This window comes from Artibeus jamaicensis, unplaced genomic scaffold, assembly GCF_021234435.1.
Source record: "Artibeus jamaicensis isolate MK-2021 breed Jamaican fruit bat unplaced genomic scaffold, CSHL_Jam_final contig_64, whole genome shotgun sequence".
NCBI lineage: Eukaryota > Metazoa > Chordata > Mammalia > Chiroptera > Phyllostomidae > Artibeus > Artibeus jamaicensis.
This window is the reverse complement of record NW_026521911.1, coordinates 3,948,118-3,971,937: the sequence shown is the minus strand read 5'-3', so window position 1 is coordinate 3,971,937 and position 23,820 is coordinate 3,948,118. Positions and strand designations below refer to the sequence as shown.

Below are 23,820 nucleotides of genomic sequence, written 5' to 3'. Positions count from 1 at the left end.
CCTTAAGGATGAACCATTACGGGTGAGGAGACTGAGATGCAACAAGGGGGTGTGACTTGCGTGGGGTCACCCAGCCAAGCAGGTGGGACAGCGGGTGGCTGTGTGCCAGGCCCCTGCCGTTCCCAGCATGCCATTTGGCCCCGCTGCAGGCCACAGCCGGGCAAGGTGGGAGACAGCAGGGGACTTCTGCCTGGGCAGGCAGGCCTCACGTTGGGAGTAGGATTTCAGAAGTTCCTTTGATTTCTCTGACAGAGGAGCCTCATTTATTACAAAGAGGTCACTGTGTGTATGTGTCACTGAAATAATGCACAAAAAGCACCCCACCTGGAGCTCAGCACACAGGCTCTCCATAGGCATCTTGGCATGCTGACTCTGCCCTTCTGTGAGATTATTAAGACAGATGCCCAGGTGAGCCCAGGCATCATCTGGCCCTCTGGCCCTGACTCAGTCCAGGGCAGAGGCCTCCCAGGGCTCCTCCTTGCTTCGGAGATAAATTCCTGACTCCTTGCCTGGACATTTGGGTTTCACTAGCCAGTAGGTCAGGGAGCCTGTCCCCCTGTTCACCACTCTCTCTCAATACAGACACCTCTAGCCTCCTGCTCCCCACACCTCACTCCTTCATCAAGAACCACACCGGCAGCCATCACAGTGTGTGCCCTGCACTTTCCCTGCTCTCTGCCTTTCCTGGCTCAGCAGCACCCCACCCCCACCCCACCTCGCCTCCTCCTGAACCTTAGCAAAGCATAGTGCCCCTGTGGGTTGAGCTGTGGCACCTGCCACGTGGCTACCAACAGCGCTGTCCTGGCTGATCCCTGTCACCATAAAGCAGTGTCAGACAAGCTGGGCCCCAGCAGGCCCTTTGTTCCCTGTGGGTAATGATGTCTGAGCACTTCTGCCCAGGTCAAGGGCAGCCTGATTTCCTGAGTAGACTCCAGCTTCCTCTGTTACTTGCAGCCTCAGGCAGGCTCTGGGGGCCTCTGCCCCTCTCTACCATGCCAGAAAAGCCCTGCCGTCCTCTGGCTGTCTGAATCTGTGTATGTGTTGGGGTGAGGGAACCCATCTTCCCACAAAATGGTGAGGCCCCTCAGGCAGGCTCTGGGGGCCCTGAGGAGGTATCAGTTAGAAGGCACTAATTTAATAACTGAACCCTTATATGTGCAACTCCTGGCCCACTGTGTTAGCAGGGGAGGCCACCTGCTATAACAAATACTCCAAATGTCAGGGACTTGACACAGGAAAAGGACGTGTTTTGCTCATACACACTCCAGGACAGATATTCCTGTTTGGTCAGCTGCCTTGGCAGCCCTCCCCCAGGATCAGTGCTGCTGCTGTCTTCAGCATGGGGTCCTCAAGATTGCTGGGAAAGAAGGAGAACACACTTCCCTCTGGCCTCTCAAGTCTCTCCCCATTGCCCATCGCCCATCCTGGTACCCTCAAGTCAAATGGTCTCCCTGGACTTCATCCCAGCCAGGTAAGGAGGTCATGGCCATCTTTTCCATCTCTGACTTTGCTCAAACTGTTTCCCCACCTATCTGGGGACCCTCTATTTGGTCAGCTCAGCCTCTGTCCTCCCAACTGGCTCCCAGTGACCTCCCCCTTTGGGATCTGCACTCTTGTATGGACTGTGGGCTAGACTTGGTGACTCACATCTAACCAAGAGAATAAGGCAGAATTGATGGTGTTCGGCACAGAGGCTAGATCATAAATGGCAGTGCAGGCTCTCTTGACTTACTTGCTCTGGGAAAAGCACCATCATTGGCAGCTCTTTGGAGATGTGGGCCTATCAGGGGACAGAAGCCTCCCGCTAACAGCCACATAGGGGACCTTGGGAGTGGATCTTGCAGCCCCACTCAAGTCTTTAGAGACTGTAGCCCCGACCCACAGCTCGGCTGCAGCCTCACGAGACCTGTGCCAGAACCCTTCAAATCCCTGACCCTCAGAAGTTGTAGGACAATAAAGGTTTGTTGTTTAAAGCGGATGAGGTTTGGAGTGTCTGCTATGCAGCATTAACTTTTAGAGGCAGGGCAGTCTCCTCCCTCAGTCCTGCCCCAGGCCCAGTGTGCCGACTGACCGGAGGAGGCACCGTGTGAGGGCTCACCCATGCTGCCCACTCACCCAGCCTGGGCTGCCGAGCTGCAGCGGGTCTGGTGATGAGCACTGGGGGTCTGGTGCTGAGCGCTGGGATGGGGCTGCGAGCAGCAAGGGTGTGGTCTTGATCTGGAGTGGGGGAGTCCAGTACTCACTCATGACTGTGCCCTTTTCACCCCTCAGGTAGCCTAAAAGAGGGGTACCTAACTCTAATTTAGGACAGTGATGTGGGAAAGCAGGTTTAGAAGATAGGTGGGGTGTGCTGAAGTTTGACAAAGGTGATGACCTTCAGGGGTGACTGAATATTTTTTTAAATGAAGTCATATGGTTTATTATTAAACTTTCTTTTTTTTCCTGCAAGGCTGGTTGCTTCATTGTGTAGAAACAGCACCAGCAAGCTCAGTGTATTGCAAAATCAAGGTAGTATTTTTGTCGTCTGACACTAATAACCAACAAAAACTTTGCTCCGCTGCTGGCTCTTTCCAGTGGAAAGATCATTAAGTATTCTGACCTGAATCCCGAGGTGAATGTAAGCAGGTTATAATAAGGTTATAGAAGACTAAGATAACAATGTTATCTTTGAATTACGTAATTTTATAACTATGTTTTACCACAGAGAACTTAAGGAATTCTGAATATGATAACTGTAGCCTAGACTAAACATCATAGGGTACATATTGTGTATATCAGCAACCATTAAAAAGTGAAGGGGGTCCTGGCTGGTGTAGCTCTGTGGATTGAGCGTGGGCCTGCAAACCAAAAGATCGCGGTTCGATTCCCAGTCAGGGCACATGCCTGGGTTGCAGACCAGTTCCTAGCAGGGGCCAGTTCCCAGCAGGGGACACATGAGAGGCAACCATACGTTGATGTTTCTCTCCCTCTCTCCTTCCCTTCCCTTCCCTTCTAAAGATAAATAAATGAAATTTAAAAACAAAAAAGTGAAGGGGTATTTCCTTCCAATAGCATTGTTTTCGTTTCTTTTTTCACTGATATTACTAAAAGTTGCTATTTTAAATCTTAATGTCTACCACTGAAGACAATTAATCTAGACCAGGTTGACCGTGCTCCCTCATTGAGGGGGTCTGTTTTCACTCTGCAGCAGACTTTCTCTGTTGCTCATTCGCTTCCTTGCTCTTCAGTCCACCTAGTTCTGCAGGGTCTCTCAGCGCCACCTTTACCAGCCACCATCCTCAGAACAAGACTTGTCGACAAGTCCCAGATTTTCTGCAAGAGCTTCATTATTTTCAGTCACTTCTCCTGACAGAGGGAATAGAGCTCCCTGGCGCCGTCACATTTTCCAAAGCACCAAACTCATCTTGTTTGTCCAGTATTGTCCCAGTTCCAGGATGACTGCAATAAACATCTCCCCAAACTCCCTGTGCAAATTTGCTGAGTGCTGCTGTGCCAATACCATTTTCTGTTGTTACCCATTCACGTTTCTTCGTGAACTAGCGCTGCACTGAGAGGGCAGGTCGGGGCAGCGTGCGGGGTTTTGGGCCCAGAGGCTGCAAGCAGGCTGCAGGCTGCCATGGGCACTCTCTGCACTTGCTCTCAAGGCCAAGTTCACAGGGGTGGGGATAGGGGGTTCATGGCACAACTCCTCGGCCACCCAGCTGGTCTGGGGCGGTGAGGTGGGCACGGAGTGATGTTGACCAGATAGAGGAGGTGTTCCCAGGGGGGAAAAAGTAGCGTGCCCCTGGCACAGCAGGTCCGAGAGCAGAGCATGCTCAGTGAGCAGAGAAGGGCGCAGGGAGTGATGAGGCACTGGGCAGAAGGTCTAGGAGGTAAAGCTGGTAAGTTTAGGTCAAGGCGGAGGATGAGAAGGGTCTGGAACACCAGGCTGAGGAGGCCTTTAGACCTCTCTGGAGGCACTGCAGGCCAGTTCAGGGACCTGGGTTTTGCTGGGGGGAGAGGATGCAGGTGCCGCACGTGGGTCGGCCGGGGAAGAGCAGTGGAGACCCAGTGCCCATCCAGGGTGCCGAGGGTTGTGGCAGAGGAAGGGGCCGTCTGGGAAACCCCCAGCTCCACCGCGGGTCCGAGGGAGAAAAGGCTTCCCTGAAAAGATGAAACCGACATCGAAGGGTGAGTAGGAACCACCCAGAAAGAAGGGGAGTTGGAATGGAGGAGATGACCTTCCAGGCAGAGCCCAGAGATGAGAGAGAGCGAGGCTGATACGTGGACGTGCAGGCGGTTCAGTCTGGGTTCAGTCTGCCCGGAGGGAGCATGCGCTGCGGGCAGAGGAGGGATGGGGGAGCGGAGGACTGGGCCGGGTGGTGGAGAGTGTGAAGGGCGGGCTGAGGAGCTTGGGCTTTGAGGGGCATCTTCTGTCTGCTGTTGAGCCCTCCGGGTCCACTCCCTGCTGCTGTACACCCTGCTCCTTCCAGGGAGATCCACCTGCGTGGACTGCGGCCACAGCCCCTCAGGCTCTCTGGCTTCCATTTGGGTTCAGGCAACAGGGAGTCTTGGCAGGAGGGGGAGGGAGGAGAGTGAGGTGGGAATGCTTGCCTGGCTCCTTTCCTGCAGTGATGACCCCTGGCCATGACTTTCCTGATAACTGCTGCCTTCACTTGTCCTTCTGGGCCTCAGGGCGGAAGCAGGACTCTGCCCTGCTGCCCGACCTGGCCCAGCCCTGGCTTAGTGCCCCATGCTGTGTGCTTTCCCATACCCCAGACATACTCCAAAAACCTGTCCTTTCTCAACTCTCCTCAAAGTACCCTCAGTTCAGCCCTGGCTGGGCGGCTCAGGTGGTTGGAGCCTCATTCCTACACCAAAAAGTTGTGGGTTCAATTTCCAGTCAGGGCACATACCTAGGTCGCAGGTTTGATCCCCAGTCTGGCAGCATACGGGAGGCAACTGACTAATGTTTCTCTCCCATATCAATGTCTCTCTCTCTCTCTCTTTTTTCTCTCTAAAACCAATAAAAAATATCCTTGGGTGAGGATATATTTTTTAATTAACCTCGTTTCGGCATGGCATCTGGTCCTTGCTGGGATCCAGGCTGACACTGTACAAACCCTGGGAGCCACAGAGAATCACTGAAGGATTCCAAGCCGGGCGACGCAGTGGGATTTGCGTTTCTGACAGCTCACTGTGGCTGTGCTTGGCAGATGGGCCCAGGACGGGCATAGGTGCAGCTGAGCTGGGGTCCTCCGATGAAGTCTGGCTTTTGTCATGGTGATGCAGCATTCCTGGGTATGTGGGGAGGGGCAGTTCTGGTGCAGGTTTTCACTGATAACTTTTTGGTAGGTTATTTGCAAGGATGGCCACAAGAACCCCCCATGGGCCCCTGGCCTTTCCTGTGATGACACTGCTGCTCCTCCCGTGAGGGCAGCCTTGTGACTTGTTCTGACCGACAGAAGGCAGCAGCAGTGACACTGCAAGTTGGATAGCCTGGGACTTAAGAGACCTTGCAACCTCGCTCATTCTTTCAAACTCCAGCCACCACCGAGTGCCCAAAGGTGGGTCAGTATAGAGAGGGGCCCGGGACCTGCCTGCACAGAGGAGGCCAGCCGGTCTAGCCCTGCAGCTGTCCCAGCGCCAGCCGACCCACCGCTGCTTGCAGCCATGTGAAAGCCCCAGCAATACCCAGAAGAGCCACAGCCAGCCTGCAGACTTGGGGGAAATAGTAGGTGCTTGCCACATGCAGCTGTTAGGTTTTGGGGCGGCTCATCACATGGCAACAGATCACTACCACAGGCAGGCGCCTCTCTCTTTTGCAAGTCTTGTCCTTCTTTCAGGGCCCAGCTCACCCGCCACTTCCTCCAAGACTTCCCTGGCTGGAGATGGTCCCTCCCTCCTCTGCACTCACTGTTCTTCACTCCCCCTTCCCATGGACCTGCATAGCACATTGCCTTACAGGGTAATGGGCACCTCCCTGAGACACTGCAGACCCATCACCTGACTCCTTACTCACACGTGCCCGGCATCATTCCAGACAGGACGTGATGTGGCTTATGATCTCAAAACAGTATCTTACACCCACAGCACTGGAGGTGGATATTGTAATCCTTATTTTTCGCAAGACAAAATCAAGGCTTGGAGGTGATGTGATTGGCCCCCATTTACTGAAAAGTGGGGGTGGGGCAGGGGTCAACCCAAATTTACACTTCTCAAAACACCCCCGTGTTGGGGTGGTTGGCATGGTCTGTTCCTGGGGGGAAGGACCCCACTTGCCCACTGGAGGATGAGGGGGGTTCATGAGAACTGGTCTCACCAGCTGTCCCATCCCTGTAAGGCTGTTCCAAACCCAGGGATCCAGAATTCTTTCTGTCAGGACACTTGTCCCCATGTCACCCACCTACAGACACGTACAAACATCCAGCGCTCATGCCTCGCCTTCATTCTGTCTTGGTCTGCCCTGCCTCTGAACACACCGGTCCCCTCTCTCCCAACAGAACAGGGCCGGGGGCAAGCCCAGGGCTGACAGATCAGGAAGGGTCAACACGCCCTTCTCTGGCCCAATTCCTGGGATGATGAGACAGGGCCACAGGGTCTGGCCGGGGGGTCCAATCTCTTTTAGTTGTGGGTGTGAAAGAAGAGAAGAAGGCTGAAATAGAATCCTTTCATTTATTGGGGTGGAGTTTATGGAGCCCCCTTTTGTGCTAAGGTAAGGGGCTGAAGTTACAAAGGGTGAGTAAGAAGTACCTCGTGGAGCTCTTGGCCTGTGTGACGTCAGAGCTGAGACTCAGAGGCCGTCTTAGCCAGTCAGGGAGACTGAGGCTCAGAGGGAGAGTGACAAGCCTGCAGACATACGGTCAGGGACAGAGTGCAGTTCTCCTTACCCGGCTCGGGGAGGAAGGAGGTAGGTCATCCAGCGTTTGGGATGAGGGAGCTGGAGGGACTGGAGCTGGTGGCTTCTTTGGTGCTGTCACTCAAGGTGGAGGAAGAAAACCTAGTAATCAGGTGCCTTCTCTTTTCTCTTCCTACTGGGTGACATTACCACAGAGGATGGAGGCCTCGTTCTCTTCCCACCTCCTCGCCCATGTCACAGAGGAGCAGACTGGGGAGAGGGGCTTGCAGAGGTTTCTCAGCAGGAGCGTGAGTGGCCAGCGCCAGAGTCCAGCCATCCCTCCCACGCTGCCAGCTGTGACTTGGGGTTGGATTTGCAGGAGTCTTGGAAGACTCTGGAGAAGTGTTCACCGAACGCTTCCAGGAAGTCTTCTCAGTTCACACACCTCCCACAGGGCTCCCTAATGCCAGCCCAGCCCTTCAGGGCAGCCCCTCCTCTGGGGAGGCGCTCAGCAGAACTCCAGGTGTTGGTCCGTGGGGACATTGTATTTGAGCTTGTGGGCTTCGAAGAGTTTGCACAGCTCATCCATGTAGTGCCGGTGCAGCTCGTCCACCTGCTCCTGAGAGGGCTGCGTTACCTGCTGCACCTCGATGGGCTTCCCCACTGCAAAACAGAGGTGGGTGGTAGCCCAGGATAGGGGCCCTCGGGACAGGCGCCCACTGCCATGGTCATCCTTGCAGGAAAGCGACCTCACTGCCGGCCCCTCTGACCCTATTTTGAGTGGTGAATTCTGAGACATTAGAGCCACTCCACAGTTTGGATACAATAAATAACACTACCGCCAACTGGCACAGCAAAGTACCTAAAATATGCTGGGTGCTTCACATGCACTATCCCCTTTAATTCTCATTAAAGGGGATAGAATCTGTTATTATTCCCACTTATGGGGGGCCATGAGGCTTAGAGAGGTTAAGTAACTCATGTAGGGCCACAGAGACAGGAAGAACCAGTGCCAGGTTTTAAACCCTGGGGATTTGCTCTTAATCTCCAGGCCACGTGGTCCCAGGGGTCTAATGTGCGATGTTCAGAGGTGCCTGCATTTCTAGGGTGAGGTGGGGCTGCAGCCCCAGCAGCTCTTCCTCCCTCCCCGCCCTCCATGCTGGCAGGCAGTGCCCCCTTCATTCTAGGGAGGAGTCAGGAAGGCCCCAACTAATCTCCCTCTGGTTCTGCCTGCCTGAGAAGGCAGCCCCCGACCTCTCCTCTTGGTGATAGCCTTTGGAGGCAGCAGCCATATTAATGTTCATGAAAATATTGCCACACAATTGGGGGTGAGTCCTGGTCCAGGGGGTTCACCAAGTCTGTGCTCCACTAACAAACGAACAGGTGGATGGAGATGAACGGACCCCTCTCCACAGGCTTTGTCAGAGGGACCATGTTCGCATCCCAGAAGCAAGCAAACGAGGCGTAAAAATAGCTGGGAAACGTGCTGTTAAGTCCACACACTACAGCTCATGTCCGCTCTTTATAGGAAAATCCCCCCGCTCTACTCCAGGCCTATTGATTGCTGCTTTACACACAATTCTAACAGACTTGGGATTCTCTGCCCTTGTACCCACCTTTTCCAGTAAGCCTTACTGATCCTCTGGGTCAGAATTAACCCTTATTTCTGTGGCATAATACAAAGTCACACAGGTCCTGATTCAACCTCACCTTTGTTACCAAAAGCAGTCTGATTTTTTTGGAAGTTACTTCTCTGAGCCTCAGTTTCCCATCAATGAAATGGGGATAAGAGTCTCTGCCTGGCAGGTTGTCAGGATAAACAGGACCACGGCATGTAAGGAAGCCTGTGCAGTACCTGGCACACAGTAGGTGCTCAATAATGGGCAGTGACTGTTGTTCTCTGTGTCTTTGTTACAGGCTCATCCCAGACTGCTTCATGCTGGGGTTATGTGTGTCTGTTTCCTGGTCTAAAATGTGGGCTCCGTGAGAGCTAGGATGTGCGTGGCCCGTCCCCGGGTCCCCTTGCAGCTCACAGCCCAGGCCCCTTTTCCTGTAGCCCACCCTGGCCCAGCCTGGGTCTCCGCTCACCCACGGTGGTGATGGGCCGGCGGTAGGGCAAGAGACCAAAGCTGTACTGGAAGATGCCACGGCCATGGAAGAGCGGGAAGGAAATACCCATGATCCCCTGCAGCCAGTTCTGGATCCAGCGCAGCCAGGAGCCAGGAGAGTTCTCAACTTGGTCAAATAAGTCATTCTCCCCAAAGGAGAAGACTGGCACCAGAGCTGCCCTGGAAGGAGACAGGGGAGAGGAGGCATTTTGAAGGCCCCAAAGACGACCCCAGCTGGCCCCCTAGCTTCCTGCAGGGACCCAGTGACCAGGAACTGGAGCAGAGGACAGAGCCCTGGGCTGGAAGTAGCGTATAGATTGCCTCCCAGACCCGTTGGAGCCTCGCTCTCTGACCCAGGGCAGGCTCTGGCCCCTCTCAGAGCCACGGCCTCCCCGTTGCACCATGACAGACAGATTAGAATGCCTCCGAGGCCTCCCAGTTGGAAAACGCCTGCCAACTTTGTAGAAACGTCTCTCCTGCCCCAGCTAGCTCGGGTGCTTCACAGGCGCTTCGAGATAAGAGAACAGCCCTGCGCTATGCATTCTCCCACATCCCACAGGCCTCAGATCTAGTGCTGGCTTTGGGCAACATGTCCCTTCCCACCAAGGCCCTTTGGTGACAAAGTCTCCATTCTGGAACCTTTTCTGGGTATTTGGGCATGAGACAGTGCAGGTCTCACCAAAATATCATCTGTATTGTAAATAAATGTACTGAGAGATCTCCCTGCCAAAACAGAAACTCCATTAGTCTCTGCGGTCTTCCCACCAAAATAAATCCTTGCCAATCTTCAACTTAGCTGAGGGCCCTCTTCCCAGATACCCATGCATCAGGGCAATCCTGATGAAGCCCTTGCGGTTCTGCAGCAACAGTTTATAAGACCCGGGCCTGGCGTTCAGTGTCTCCCGGGCGCCCCCGACAAGGATGCCCAGCAGATTGCCGCTGCCCTTCCTGCTCAGAATGTGAACAGCACTCTCCTTGTCTGATGTGACCAGCCCTGGGGAGAGAGGAAGGTGGTTAGATGTAGGGTGAGGGGGCAGGGACTATGGGTGTGGACGTAGCCCAAGAAAGAGATCATCAGAAGTACCTACAGAGGCCTGGATCCCCTTGCCCCCGCCCCCACACTCCAGGTAGGAGTTCCCTGAGGACTGGGACTGAGTCTTCTCCCTCATTCCGAACCCCCTTGCTGAACTCACTGCCCTGCTCAGTGCTGTGGGAAGTGTTTCCTTGGGTCTACCCTCCTTCTTCCACTGCATATGCTCTCAGAAGATGTACAGAACTATTGGTAGCCCTTCCTAAGATCCCCTCCTCCCATGCTTGCAGCCTCATTGACCTAGGCTACTCAGGCGGGGAAGACTCACCCCCTGACATGATGTAATCCCTGAAGAAGGGGAACCGGAACCACAGGGTCAGCATCATCAGGTGGGGGCGGATGCCGGGGAAGAGTTTAGAGAAGCCCGTGCTCTCAGTGCACAGGTTGAGGAAGGATCCAGTGGCCAGGATCCCGTGGGGGTGGATGCCGGCGAGGTAGTTCCGGGAGGGGTCCAGCTCGGCAGTCTTGACCAGCTGCCGGGACAAGAACCTAATAAGCTAGGGCTGGACCTGCATCCCCCCTCTGATACCGACACTCCAGCGTGATCGCGGGCAGCTCACTCCTGGTCTCTGAGCCTCTGGTTTTCAGGAAGGTTGAGAAATGGTGTGTGAACGCATCTGGTGTATTGCCAGTGCTGGCTGCGTCTCAGACTCACAGCTGGCTTTGGGTAGATTGCTCCCTCTCGGACTTTTCATTTGTAAAATGGGGGCATTGGGCCCCGTCCCACCTGCCTCCCAGGACTGCTGAGAACCTCCGGTCTTGGGGTGCCCTGGAATTACGAAGACTGCTACATGACAGGATATAATTTGAAGGCACAGAATGGCCACACGGGGGTGCCACTATGCTGGAAGAACCCCATTTTACGACTCAATATGAGAAAAATTGGCTTTTAAAACCAGGAAGTGAGCATTTGCAAGATATATGGGAGAGATATAGGTTGCAGACCAGGAGGCCAACTCTAGTCCTATTTACTTTTCCTGTCTCACCCATGGCTCTCTGCTCCCCTCTGTCCACTCTTGCCCCAGACACGGGCAGCTCTGCTGGCACAGAAACTTGCCTGAGTTAGTCCCGCCTGCAGCACAGAGGGTGTAGCAAGGACCACCAGATGCTGTATGTAGATTGAGTGGGAGAGGAGAGCCGTTTGTCATTAGCAGTTTCCAGGTGAAGTGGGGTGAGGGGAAGGGGCAGGAACTGAGTTAACAAGTGTTGCTCCTGGCCAGTTACTAAACAGGGTGCAAAGTGGCTGGGCCTGCAAAGACTTCCACTGCAGGCAGTGACTGCATGTGTGTGTGTGTGTGTAGGGGGGATCAATCCTCTCCTTACCCTGCCAGGAACTGTGGGGCCCACCTTTTACAGGTCTCTGCCCTCTGGGAGTCATAGCCATCAGAGTTTGAAGGCCCCGAGGCCCCAAGTGCTGACTCCCTGAGGACTCCGTTGCTGCCTTGGGGACCCCAGAAGCCAGGCCATCCACCCTCAGAGCAACCTGGAGGGATCTGGGGGACAGCCATGGGGGTCTGAGCCTCCCTGCTTCATCCTGCTTCTCCTGTCCTTGACCTGGACTTGGTCTCAGTGCGTGTGCGTGCGCGCGCGCACACACACACACACACACACACGCACACACACTGGCCCTTTGGTTAACCATTGACCCTCCTGCAAAAAGGCTGCAGAGACCACTGCTCCCAGATAAGGACAAAACTCTCCCACTCATGCAGTGGGGATTTATTGGATGTCAAAATAAAGACTTACAACTGGAGATTTCCCACCACCCCACTGGAAAACGGGCCTCCTCAGGAAGCCATCTGGTGCCGTTTCTTTAAAGACACGCCCATCTCCCTACAAGAAAGCACTAGCTTCTAAATATTCTTTCTCAGCTAGAGGGAAGGTAATTTTGTACAACCCCCCTAAAGGCAATTTGGCCATATCTATCACAACCAAAAAATGTAACTGACCTTTCAACCCAGCAACTCCACGCTGAGGAATTTAGCTACAGAATTTCTCATGCTTGTGCAAATGACATCTGAACAAGATTATTAACTGAAGCATCATTTTTTTTGTGTGTGTGGTAATAGCAAAAACTTGGCCTCTACCCAAATGTCCATCAACAGGGCCTGTTTAGACAAATCAGGAACAATTTACATGACGGACCACTCTGCAGCTGCCCAAAGCTCTTCCTGCCCTGCGAGGGGAAGATTCCACTGTTGCCCAGCAGGTGGGCTGGCAAGGGGCAAGCCCAGCCTGCAGACTGCTACCCCCAGATGCTCTCTTGTGGATGCACCAAGCACAGGCCATTGCGGCTGCCTCTGGGTAAAGAACTGGGGAGATGGGATACGAGGAAGGGCGGGTCTTTGCACCATATACCCTCCTGTCCCTTTTGAATTTTGAACAAGAATGTAGTGCCTATTTTAAATGAACAATAAATGAATAATGAATAAAATACATGAAAAAATAAAGGAAGGATTATCCCTTTCATGAGTAAGTCTTAGAGGTGCTCCCCAAGAGATCTAAAGGAAGGAAGGAAGGAAGGAAGGAAGGAAGGAAGGAAGGAAGGAAGGAAGGAAGGAGTACATGCACAAATGAGGCTGACGCAGCCCACGCCTGCCCCTGGTCTTGTTCAGATGTGTCACCTGGCTTCCACTGAGCTGGCAGTCACGAGACCCAGGTTCTGCCCCTGGCCCATCACATGACCTTTGCCCAGCCTCCGCTCTCTCTGTGCCTCAGTTTCCCCTCTGTCCCAGGAGGACCGCGAAAATGCCTTTCTGGCAAGGCTGTTACTGGGTTCAGGTGTGGTAAACATGGAGGAGGCAGGCTTGTAAAGTGCTGTGTCCTCTACCTCACTCCCGCAGAGCTCTTCAGGGTGGGGATGGTGACTAAGTAAAGGGGGATGGCGACTAAGCAAAGGGGGATAGCTGGGGAAAATCCCTTTGGCGTGTGTCCTCATGTCCTTGCAGGCAGGGCTTAGCACTAGGCAGTGGCAGCCAGGGAAGGAGGTGGCCAGGTTGCCAGGCTCTGGGGATTGCTTTTTTTATTTATATAGGTCATATACCTTGTTAAAGTGTGCAGTTCAGTGATTTAATATATTTAAAAGGTGCACAATCATCACCACTACCTGATTCTAGAGCACTTTCAATACCCTAGGAAGAAACCCACAGCGGTCTCGCCTCTGCCCTGCTCCCAGCCCTAGCAACCACCAGCCTAATTTTTGTCTGTGCGGATTTGTCTCTTCTGGACCTCTCACATACATGGAATTATACGGCACGTGGCCCTCTGTGTCTGTGTTCTTTCACTTTGCAGGATGGTTTCGAGGGTCGTCGATGTCGAAGCCCATATTGGCCTTGGTTCCCTTTTATGACCAAACACTACTCCTCTGTCCACTTAATGCTCTTTGGCCATCACAGATAATGTGACCACGAACATGGTGCACAAGGCTTTGCACAAATGTGTTTTCAGTCCTCCCAGGGGTGTTCCCACTTTGAGTTCCAAGACCTTTGCCTAGTTGACCCTGCGCAGGCTCCCCTGGAGAGGACAACCGGACTGTGGGTGGGAGGGAGGACAGTGAGGGGCCATGGCTCTATCATGTCTGCCCCCTCCTGTCTCTTGACAAATGTCCTTGTGCCCTCTCACAACCACAGGGTGACCCAAATGCTTCAAGAGCCCACAGTCCCAGAGGCTCCTTCATGGGTCACAAAGCACCCACTCCACCAGCGTGCTCAGCCACAGCCCCCGGAGGTCGGCGGCAGTGTGGGAGCCATTAGGAACAGTGAAGCAAACCATGATGCTGAGTGGTCAGCGGCCTGCGCACAGCCACACAGAGGGGTCTGAGCTCTGCTGTCCGTCTCCTGCCTCCTGTGGAGAGCATCAGAGAGAGCCAGGAAGCCTCTGCCCCAGACCCAGAGAGCTGGCCTGAGACCCGGCACTAGCTGGGGCCTTCTCCTTTGTGCACGCACTTGGAAGGTTCAGGGCACGCAGGTGTCCTCTCCAGGATGCAGCTCCTGCATCAGCAACCAGGCCCCGAAGCACCTGTTCCTGGTTATTAACGCACCTTGATAACTTAACAGGGCATGTACGCAGGGCAAGCAGGGTCTGATTCAGAAGCTGTTTCTGGCTTTGGGCATCTATGTGACTTGTGACACATTTCCCAGGGGTTCCTGTGTCTGTGAATCACCACTCTAAACCCCAGGAGTCCCCTTCCGGGTTCAGGCAGATGGCCGTGTGTGTGTACATGTAGGGACTGGCGTTCTTCCTTATCTCCTCCGACCACGGCCGGATGGAAGGGAAGGCGTGGGTATTGTCCCTGTCCCTGGCAGTGGCTCGGTGTGGCTCAGTGTGGCTCAGGCCAGGCTTCGGCCTCCCCAGGCTGTTCCATCAATAAGTTCTCAGCCCTGTCCTCTCCCCGCCCTGCCCAGTCCTGCCGCCCTATAGCCATGGGTTCCCGCTCAGCTAACAGACACACTCACTAGCAACTGCAAACCTATTTCCTCAATTCTAAGGTGCATTTTTTCTCACATCTTAACATTTTGTTGTAAAGATGCACCTGACAATTATGATTAGATTTTTTCTTAGTGGTACCTAAAGTACTGAAATGTTTTACCACTGAGGATGTCTGCCAGGCACTGAGAGCTGGAAAGGGTGTCTGTCCCAGGTGGGGAATTCTCAGCACCTGCTGTATGCCAGGCACCTACTACACTGCTGAGCTTCCTCCTCTGTTAAGCACTGTGAGGGAAGTGTTGGCACCAATGCCCCATTTTACAGATGAGGAAACCAAGGCACAAGGTTAATTCATTTGCTCTGGTCACATAGCTAATGAAGCGGCAGAGGCAGGATTTTGGCACAGGCAGACCGGCCGGCTCCATGTGTGTGACCAGCGGGCTCTACCTCCCAGCCCCCACCCCGAGGGAAATGTGGGGAGGGTTAACAGAGGGAAGGGGTGCATCACAAGCCAGGACACCAGCGCGACTGCCACAGCGTGTGCCTGGAGAACTGGGGTGGCAAAGGCGGAGGGAGAGGCAGGTGAGGAGTGAGCGGGGTCCAGAGTGCAAGAGTCTGCAGACTGCAGGGAAATAGGTCTTATTCTAGGTAAGATGGCAGTCATTGCTTTTTCAAATTTAAAAAAATATGAGGATTGTTCTGGCTGCTGAGTGGAGCATGGAGTATGGGGAGCACTGGCAGAAGTGGGGTGCAGATAAAGAGGTAAGTGTGTTCAGGACTTAGTTGGAAACAGAGAAGGGTCAGACCTGGAGACGTCTGGGAGGCACGGCCCAAGCTGTAGAGCAGCAATTCTCAACCAGGTTCGGTTTGTCGCCCCCCCCACCCCCACAGAAAGGGCATTTGGTAACGTTTGCAGACGTTCTTGCTGCCTCAGCTGGTGGAGGGGAGTGTGACTAGTATCTAGTGGGTAGGAGCCAGGGATGAAGTCAGAACACCCCCCCCCCCCACACACACACACAACAAAGAATCATTCGGCCCAAAATGTCAATGGTGCTGAGGCAACCTACTTGAGAGCTAACTGGCTGGAAGAGGGAGAGGTGGCAAAGGCAGCCAAGTCAAGGGGAATGGAGGCCTCATCCCACAGGGCTGCCCTAGAGCTGAGGGGACAGCTCTGTGCCAGGTCCTGGTGCCTATGGCAGAGGTGGGACTCCTGGGAGGGTCCCATCTCCTGTGTGCTGGGAGGTGACTGGGCCGGGAGGCGGGGCAGGAAGTCTCTAGAGAAGACCTCAGGGCTGCGGAGGAACTAAGGGATCAGGCCAGGTGTGGGTGGGAGGGGTCAGGGAGGTGGCCCACACTGCCTCACTTCCTGACACTGGGCCACAGCCCTGGCCACAGAGGTCTGTCTCCCAGACTCCTGCAGCTCTGACCCTCCTCAGGCCTCAGCCTGTGTAGACAGGACTTGCTCCCGGATGATGAAATCATCAGGGGAAACCCAGCTCCCAGGCTGGTCTTCACCACGAGGTGGAGACAGCCTCTCCTACACCAGACATTGCCTGGCTCTCCAACATTAGGTCTTTTGGAAACCTACAGGGTCCATTTAGAAAACTCCAGGGCCCGGAAACAGTTTCTTAATTTTGTTTGAAATTCCACCACTAGATACTAGTTCATAAAATCACAGTAAGAACAGATGGGAGCTCAGAAATCCACCTGTATTTGATGGGAGTGCAGAGGCTTGTGAATGCAGGGAAGCTCCAGCACAGCTGGGACTTCCTCCCTCCTGCCCACCCCAAGGTCCTCATAGGGCCTTCTGGGAGAGTTGGAGGGTCTCCTGGGGGCCTGTGAGAAAGGCAACCTGCAGGCTCCCAGCCTAAGATGGGCAAAGTCAAAGTGCGTGTCATCTTGCCCTCTGTTGGCCACTTGGTGGTACTGCCTGCCCTCTGCAGGTGGTGATGCTACAGGCCTGCAGAGCCCAACAACCCTAAAACACTGCACACAGAATTTCTGCAAAGCAAGTCTCCTATTCTACCAGTGTCAATAGTGCCAAGATTGAGAAATCCTCGAGAGCTACCTGGCTGGGGGAGGACAGGAAAGGCAGCAGAGAGGATATGCACAGTGCCACCTCAGCTTCATTTTTGGGCCAGACCTGCAACTGGCAGCAGCTCCAGGTGCCAACAGCCAGTCGCCATCCTTTGCAGGCCCCCGAATGACAGCCCCCTGAAGAATTTTCAGTGGACGAGTTCCAGTTCTGTAAAACCGCCTTCAGTGGCTTCTGTTACCTTGTCCCTGAAAAAATCTTTAGCCTCCTCCCCACCTGGGCCTTTACTTTATAGTCAGTCACACTGAACAGCATTAGGCTTACAGCTCAGAGCCACACTGTGGCCAGCCTCTAAGCCTGTGCTTGTGTCGGTCCTTTCTTTCCCTGGTGAACTTGTGACTCAGCTCACAGTGGGTGGTCAGACCAGAGAGTGAGAATTCATGAAGCTCTACTAGAGGCCAAAACCAGCTTCCTTTGGCTTGGAAGTTGGTGTCCACACACACTCCCAGGTTGTAGACCGTACTTTCCCATGGAAACCCTCACCTTCCTAGAGCACAAGAGCAAGCCCTGGCCTGGGAAGAGGAGAGGGAGGGAAGGGAATTCAGAATCTCAAGCTCAGAAGTCCTGGGTGGGGATAAGGGACTCTGTCCATGATATGCCCATGGTCCTTTTAGGATCCAACGAGCCCTGCCTGCCTTTGATGACAATGTCCTGGAAGAGCACACTGCAGAGGAAGCAGATATAGGGGGTGTGGAAGGCCACCCCCCACCTGGACCCCTCAGGTTAGCTTAGCACCTCCTACTTCCTACTCCCTGCACATTACAATATGAGCACAGAAGTCTCCCCCAGCCAACTTCCTGCCTTCTGCCCAGCCCCTGCCTTGCCTGCCTGCCCTGCTTTGCCCTGCCCTGCCCTGCCTGGTCCCACCCTTGTCCTCTGCCCAGGAGGGCCTGCTCACTGGGGTGTCAGGGGGTCCTGCACCTTGTTGTTGCCCAGTCTTTGCTTGTTCTCGTTGGGCCACAGGACTTTTAGAAGGAAGCAATGCAGAAGTGCTCATGACTCAGGTGAGTTGTTGCACTTCTGCGACCCTGTTTCCTCCACTCCTTTCCCCTTTGCTGGCTGGGATCGTGACTTCTAGAGGGGCAGGAAGAGGCAGAGCTCTGGGGGATACAAGGAGCCCTGCAGGTGTGGAGGTCAGAGCAGCAGGGCTCTGGCCTACCAGCCCCACAGCCCACCCAAGGCTCCCAGGCTCCCCACTGACTCAGTAAGATAACCTTAGCTAATCGAGTACTGAGATCCTACAAGGCACTTTGCCCCCGTCTCATTGAATCCGCACAGCCCATGATGTATGTGGCATTGTCTCCACTTCACCTGTGTGGAAACTGAGGCTCAGAGAGACCGTGTAACTCACCCAAGGTCACGCAGTGGGTCTGTGGCGGAACTGGTGTCAGAACCTGGTCTGTCTAGTCTAGTTCCAGAGGCCACATTTTATACTTCTTCTGCCTTCCCCATTCTATCCCATCTGGCCAACACGCCACCCTGCCCAGCTGTTTACATCCAGGGTACAGTCTGTTTGGGGTTCAGTAAAGGAGCTGAAGGGACTCTGCACTCAAATCTAGGGATCTGCTTCACTCAGAATGATCTTTAGGTCCAGGATCAATGGTTTGCAGTGGCCGTGAGTTGCCCTGGGTCAGAGAGTCAGAGATTCAAAGGCACTCAGAGTAGGAGAGATGAGTCTGCTTCATGGATACAAGGAGAAAATGAGGTTCAGAATGGGCAAGGCCTTACCCAAAGACACACTGCATACCGGTGTTAGGAGCAGGAGAGAACCCGAGAACCAGTTCAGAGTTCTCTCCCCTTCCCCTTTACCCATAGTTCCTGCACAAACTTTGAAACCAGTTCAAAACAACAACAACTTGTTATGTGACCTTGGTCGTAGCTTTGTCCCTCTGAGTGCCAGTGTCCTCATCTAATGAAGTATGGAGCAAGATGATCCCTCAGGACCTTGAGTTTATTATCCCCCACTCCAAAAACAAATCTGGGCTGCTGAGAGGGTCACACCTATAAGATACATGTATGTGCCACGCCGGATGCCCCACAGACCCTTCAGACCCTAGGCGCTTATCAGCCTTCATACTGGCCCGACGTCCCCACATACAGGAAACCACACCAGAGAGGAGCTGGGCTCTTCCCCATGCTGGTGGCAGCCCTAGATCCTGCCCCAGTCCCCCTCATTTCAGTTCACACAGGGCCCCACTTTCCCCACCGGGACATAGGACACCATGGCCCTGGCCACACCATGGCCAGCCCAAATACTCACCGAGACAGGGAAATAGTCCTTCATGTAACGCCATGCCACCCAGTCTCTTATGACCTGGCAGGGCCGGCCGCCCTTCCACGGCTTGTCTCTATCCAGGTACCACCAGGCTGCATACAGAACACTGAACAACCAGAATCTTGTGAACAGGAGGCCTATGAAGACCAATACGCAGACCTGACCTAGGGAGGAAAGCAGGTGAGAGGTGTGAGAGGACAGAGATGAGACGCCCAGACTGAACCTCCCTCGATGCTCAGCGCAAGCAGCACCGTCCCGACCGGCCCGCATTCCCAGGAAGGAGGCATCAGCTTCCCCTGCCCTCCAGGAGGAGAGAACGCGGCTCGCCAGTGCTCTGCTGGGAGCACTGATTTGAACCGAGGTGGGCCTGACCCCCAGGCTCAGGTCTTCCCCGCTGCCCCAGGCTGCCTTACGCACTTCGGTCTTCCCCACCCACCTTCCCTTCCTACAGTAGAGTAGGGCAGACCCTTGAACATCTGGGTCACAGTGTGAATTCAGTAGGCCACAGGTGTCAAACACAAGGCCGGAGGGCTGGATCCCGCCTGTCACCTTGTTTTATTTGGCCCGGCACCTTGTTTCTATCCAGCAGCAGCACCGAGTTCCTTGCCCCTAGTTAAGGAGTAGTTACATTTATTCAGTCCTAGAATTACGTTCAGCCCCTTCTAGGCAACCTCGAGGCTGATGTGGCCCCTGGGGAACATGAGATTGACGCACTGTCTTCGGCCCATTTATATGTGGATCTTTTTCAATAAGTACACTACAGTGCTCTACATGTGTTTTCTCCTCCTGATAATCTTCTTAATTACATTTTCCATAGCTTGCTTTATTATGAGAATACAGTATATAATACACACAACATACAGAATATGTATTGACTGTTGATGTTATTTGTAAGGTTTCTGGTCAACAGCAGGCTATTAGTAATTAAGTTTGGTGGGGAGTCAAAAATTGCATACGGATTTCCAACTGTGCAGAGGCCGGAGCCCCTAACCCCCGTGTTATTCAAAGGCCGACTGTAGTCACCACGCACCCAGTAAATACCTGGTGGACAACTGATTTCATGACCTGCTTTTAGTTTCCATATTTGGGGACCTCAAAGAAGAGAGGCACTGTTTCTGCCCAACCCTCCGTCTGTTCACCCTCTACCCCAAGACCAATCCAGCCAGGTCCCCCTTCTAACGAAAGCCTTCCATGGATTTTCCATAACTTCAAGGCATGACCCAAGCAGCTGGGTCTGGCATTCGAGCCCTTTGTGGCTGGCCCGGCCCCTGCTCCCGCCACAGCCTCACTGAGCTCACTCACACACCCACTGCTCTGGCCACGCTAAACTGCTCCGTGTTCCTGTAGCTCACTGAGACCTTTCCAGCTCTTGGCTTTTGGGCGTGCTTGCTCTGCCCACAATGTTCTTTCCTGCCCACTTCCCTTCAACATGTCCTAGAGGTCCTGGCCAGTGCCCCATGGAAAGGAAAATGAATGGGCAGCGTGGGGACCGGAAAGGAAGAAGCAATTTGTCTCTGTTCACAGACGCACGACTCAATACTTAGACGGTCCTAAGGAACTTCCAGAAGCCGCTAGAACTTGTGTGAACTCAGCAAGGTCTCGGGACCTTGGGAAAGAACACTTGCACATGCGTGGTTGCACACGTGTGTTGCACCAGCGTGGTTGCACACGCGTAGGGGGTGGCAGGGCTCAGACCCAGAGAAAGGAGACAGGATGCCAGGGACAAGGATGTCAGGGAGATCAGTTTAAATTTTATTTATTTTTCACATTTAAGAGGTTTAATGTGAAGAAAATAGTAAAAAGCCCCAGTCAGGGCTCCCTCCCCTTGGGCCAAATGAAAGGTCTGTGTGGGTGACTCCCACTTGGAAGAAATCAGCTCTAGAGAACACAACAAACTATTACCGCTCACTATGTGGAAGGTGGAATTTGGGGAAGTCTTATACTTTTAGGGTGCACATTTTGTTTGTAGGTTTTATTTATTTTTAAAGAGGGAAGGAGAGAGGGAGAGAAATATCACTGGGTGGTTGCCTCTCATGCATCCCCTGCTGGGAACTGGCCTGCAACCCAGGCATGTGCCCTGACTAGGAATCGAACCGCAATCCTTTGGTTCACAGGCCCGCGCTCAATCCACTGAGCTACACAAGCCAGGGCATTTTGTAGGTTTTATAATGGCCTGTATTAGTTTTGCAGTCAGGAAAAAAAAAAAAAGGTTAGGCAAAAACAGACAGGGCACGTGCACTTAACCAGAAAGACCTTCCGGGCTGGACCAGCCCCTCACCCTGGGTTCACTCTCCTGTTAGCAGCAAAACCCAGACTGCAGGTGACTTAGGAAGGGGACTCTTTCACTGAATCCCCACGACTCTGAGAGGGAAAATTCTAAAATGTCATTATACAAAGGCTGGGAGAAGGTGGGCATATTGGCTAAGGTCCCACAGCAAGCCAGTAAAATGGGACCCGGGATTCAATTCTACTATTTTGGCTACATTGTGCTCCCATTTATTACACATTCAACAAATATCTATCAACTGCGACTATTCCAGGAGCTGGAGATGCAGCGAAGAACATGACAAACTGTGGGCGTCTTGTGTGAGCTGGGAAGGGGAGGGGAGGGGAGGAGACAGACAGCAAACGAGCAGCCCACTGGGCAAGCATTTGACTCCAGGCCCTGAGTCCTCAGTGACAGGTCCTCGCTAACTCCTTCGGCCATTTTTTGCCACTCCCCAAAATGCCTCCTGTTACTCGAGTGAACCAGCTGGAAGCCCTTACTCTCCTGCCAGCCTTTAAATCCTGCCCTCTGGACCCCATCTCCTAAATACCTCTTGACTAAAGGGCCACTTCCTTCCACCCACTGCTGGCCTCCCTAGACCAGGGTTGTCAATCTTTTTCTTAAAGGGCCAGACTGTAAATATTTTAGACTTTGCAGCTAAAGATGCAACCTGGAGGATATTACATAGGCACATAACCATTTAAAATGCAATCATTTAAAAATGTAAAAACCACTCTTATCTTATGAGCTGTGCACAGACAAAAACAATCAGTGGGCTGGATCTGGCCCATGGGCCATGCCTGGGTAATCCTGATTAGATGGCACCTGTTCCCTGCCACTGGTCTATTCCCCACACCCAAACACAGTAGATTCCCCTGCAGCCACAGGGCCCTTGCACACACAGATTGGACCTTGTCACTCCCCTACCTGAAGCCCTCCTGGGGCTCCCCTTTGCCCCCAGGATAAGGGATAAGGTAAAACCTCCTACTCCTGGCACCAGTGGGCCCAGATCCTTTTCTCAGCTGTCCCCACTCTAGTCCTTCAGGCTCATGGTGGCTTTGACCTCTGTGCAGCGCCTGACATCCCCAGGCTCCCAGGCTGTGAGTCTGCAGGGCTGGGGATGGGCATAGCCAGTCAGACACAGTTCTGCTCACAAAGCTCATAGGAGAGACAAGCCCAGTATGAGGTCCCTTATCCCCTGTGATCTCTAGGCCACGGCCTGACTGGTTCTGCCCCACCCCTGCGCCCTTTGGCCAGGAACCAATGCTTAGAGTCTGTCCTGGGCACAGACCTCCCCAGCCAGGCGTCCCCCACAGCCTCCCGGCCCACTCCACCTCCCACACCCTCCGCCCTCTCCCCTCCCTCTGCCTCCTCCTCCTCTCCCAGTGTCAGTAGGAAGAGCCCGGGACTCGGCAACCTTTGACACAGAAGGAGGCACTTAGGACTCTACAACCTTGGGCATTCAAGGCCCTTAGTTTCTCTGCTCATCTGTGTAATGGGGATAACAAAGGATATTTAAAATGATCAACAACCTTTACGATGGAAGACGTAGATCAACATAAAGGATGCTAGGGGCAGGGGACCGAAGTGCCTGCTTTGCTGGGGGTCAATCCTTTAGCTGCAGAACTGTAAGGAGGTTCTGAGTGTGTGTATGTGTGCCACGGCTGTTGACCAAGCCGCACGGAGTATGTCCATATTTTAGCATCAGGAGAGCGATGTCTGTATACATGCTGAGCACCAGCCCTGGGGTAGCGGTTTCCACCCAGGAAATGGCCTCACTTCATTCACCTGGAGCCAGCAGGTGAATGAAGAATCCACAGACTACCAGTCGCTCTCTTTTCCCAGCCCTTAGTCCTGGGCCCTCCTCAAACACACATTCCCTTCAGCAGAGCTGAAGTTCGGGCAAGTGTGGCCTCCCAGCCTCAACAGAGATGTTCATTGTGGGGGTGGGGCAGGTAAGGGCCCCTCCCGTGTGACTGCAGCCTAGGAGCCAGGCCGGGTCTGTGCTGGGCAGAGCAAACATATCTCTTCATCCCACCCCGAAGCAGCCCTGCAAGGTCAGTACTGTTATTCCGGTGATGTAGATGATGAATGAAATAGAGGCCTGGAGAGGTCAGGCGTGGGGCCACCAAGGTCACACAACTGGCCAGTTGCCCAGCTGGAGTATGACCCAGGTTTGCCTGGTGCCCCGCTCACTCCCCAGTCCATGTTCAGCCTGTACTTTCTCTCCCCATTCTGTTCTTTTCCAGTTCCTCTTTCTTTCCCCATGCCTCCCCACCCCCTCAGTTTCTTCCTCTCTGGGAGGAAGAAAATTCATCCGTCTGAGCACCTAGGAGTCTCGCCCCCTGCGCCCTCCCACAATTGCTTAGATCCTTCCCACACCACAGGCAGTCTGAGGCCCATGCTCTGTCCTAGTACTGAAGTGGAGCCCACAGCCCAGGAAAGCTAAGTCACCTGCCCAAAGGTACAGGTGATGGCTTCCACCCTCCCTACCCCCACACCCGACCACGCCACCCCCCAAGCCCTCTCCGGGGACTCTGAGCACAGCAGAGACCCCTTGAGTACTGATGTCCTTCCACCATCAGTGCATCCTCTGCACCTCAAGCAGCAGGGGCCAACAGTCTCCCCAGTCCCCAAGTGCAACCAGCCTTACCCATGAGCAAGAAGCAGACTATCCACTGCAGGACCGCCAGGGTCTGCAGCCTGTGCTCCCACGGCACGAACAAGGGCGCGAACTTCACCAT

At 53.8% G+C, this 23,820-nt stretch overlaps 1 protein-coding gene and 1 long non-coding RNA gene across 2 annotated transcripts in view; one reads left to right on the top strand and one right to left on the bottom strand.

Annotated features, from left to right (window-relative positions):
• The window catches only part of LOC128628272 (uncharacterized), a 25,684-nt gene extending 16,039 nt beyond the window's left edge, over window positions 1-9,645 (top strand). The window contains exon 2 of the long non-coding RNA XR_008392587.1: window positions 8,735-9,645. This is a non-coding gene — a long non-coding RNA (uncharacterized LOC128628272). The remainder of the gene's footprint in view (window positions 1-8,734) is intronic.
• MOGAT2 (monoacylglycerol O-acyltransferase 2) lies at window positions 7,326-23,820 on the bottom strand. The gene is made up of 6 exons (XM_037131516.2): window positions 23,730-23,820; window positions 18,796-18,974; window positions 10,284-10,488; window positions 9,745-9,919; window positions 8,906-9,105; window positions 7,326-7,480 (listed from the first exon to the last, which is right to left on the bottom strand). The coding sequence occupies exons 1-6, from the start codon at window positions 23,818-23,820 to the stop codon at window positions 7,326-7,328; spliced, it is 1,005 nt and encodes a 334-aa protein (XP_036987411.2).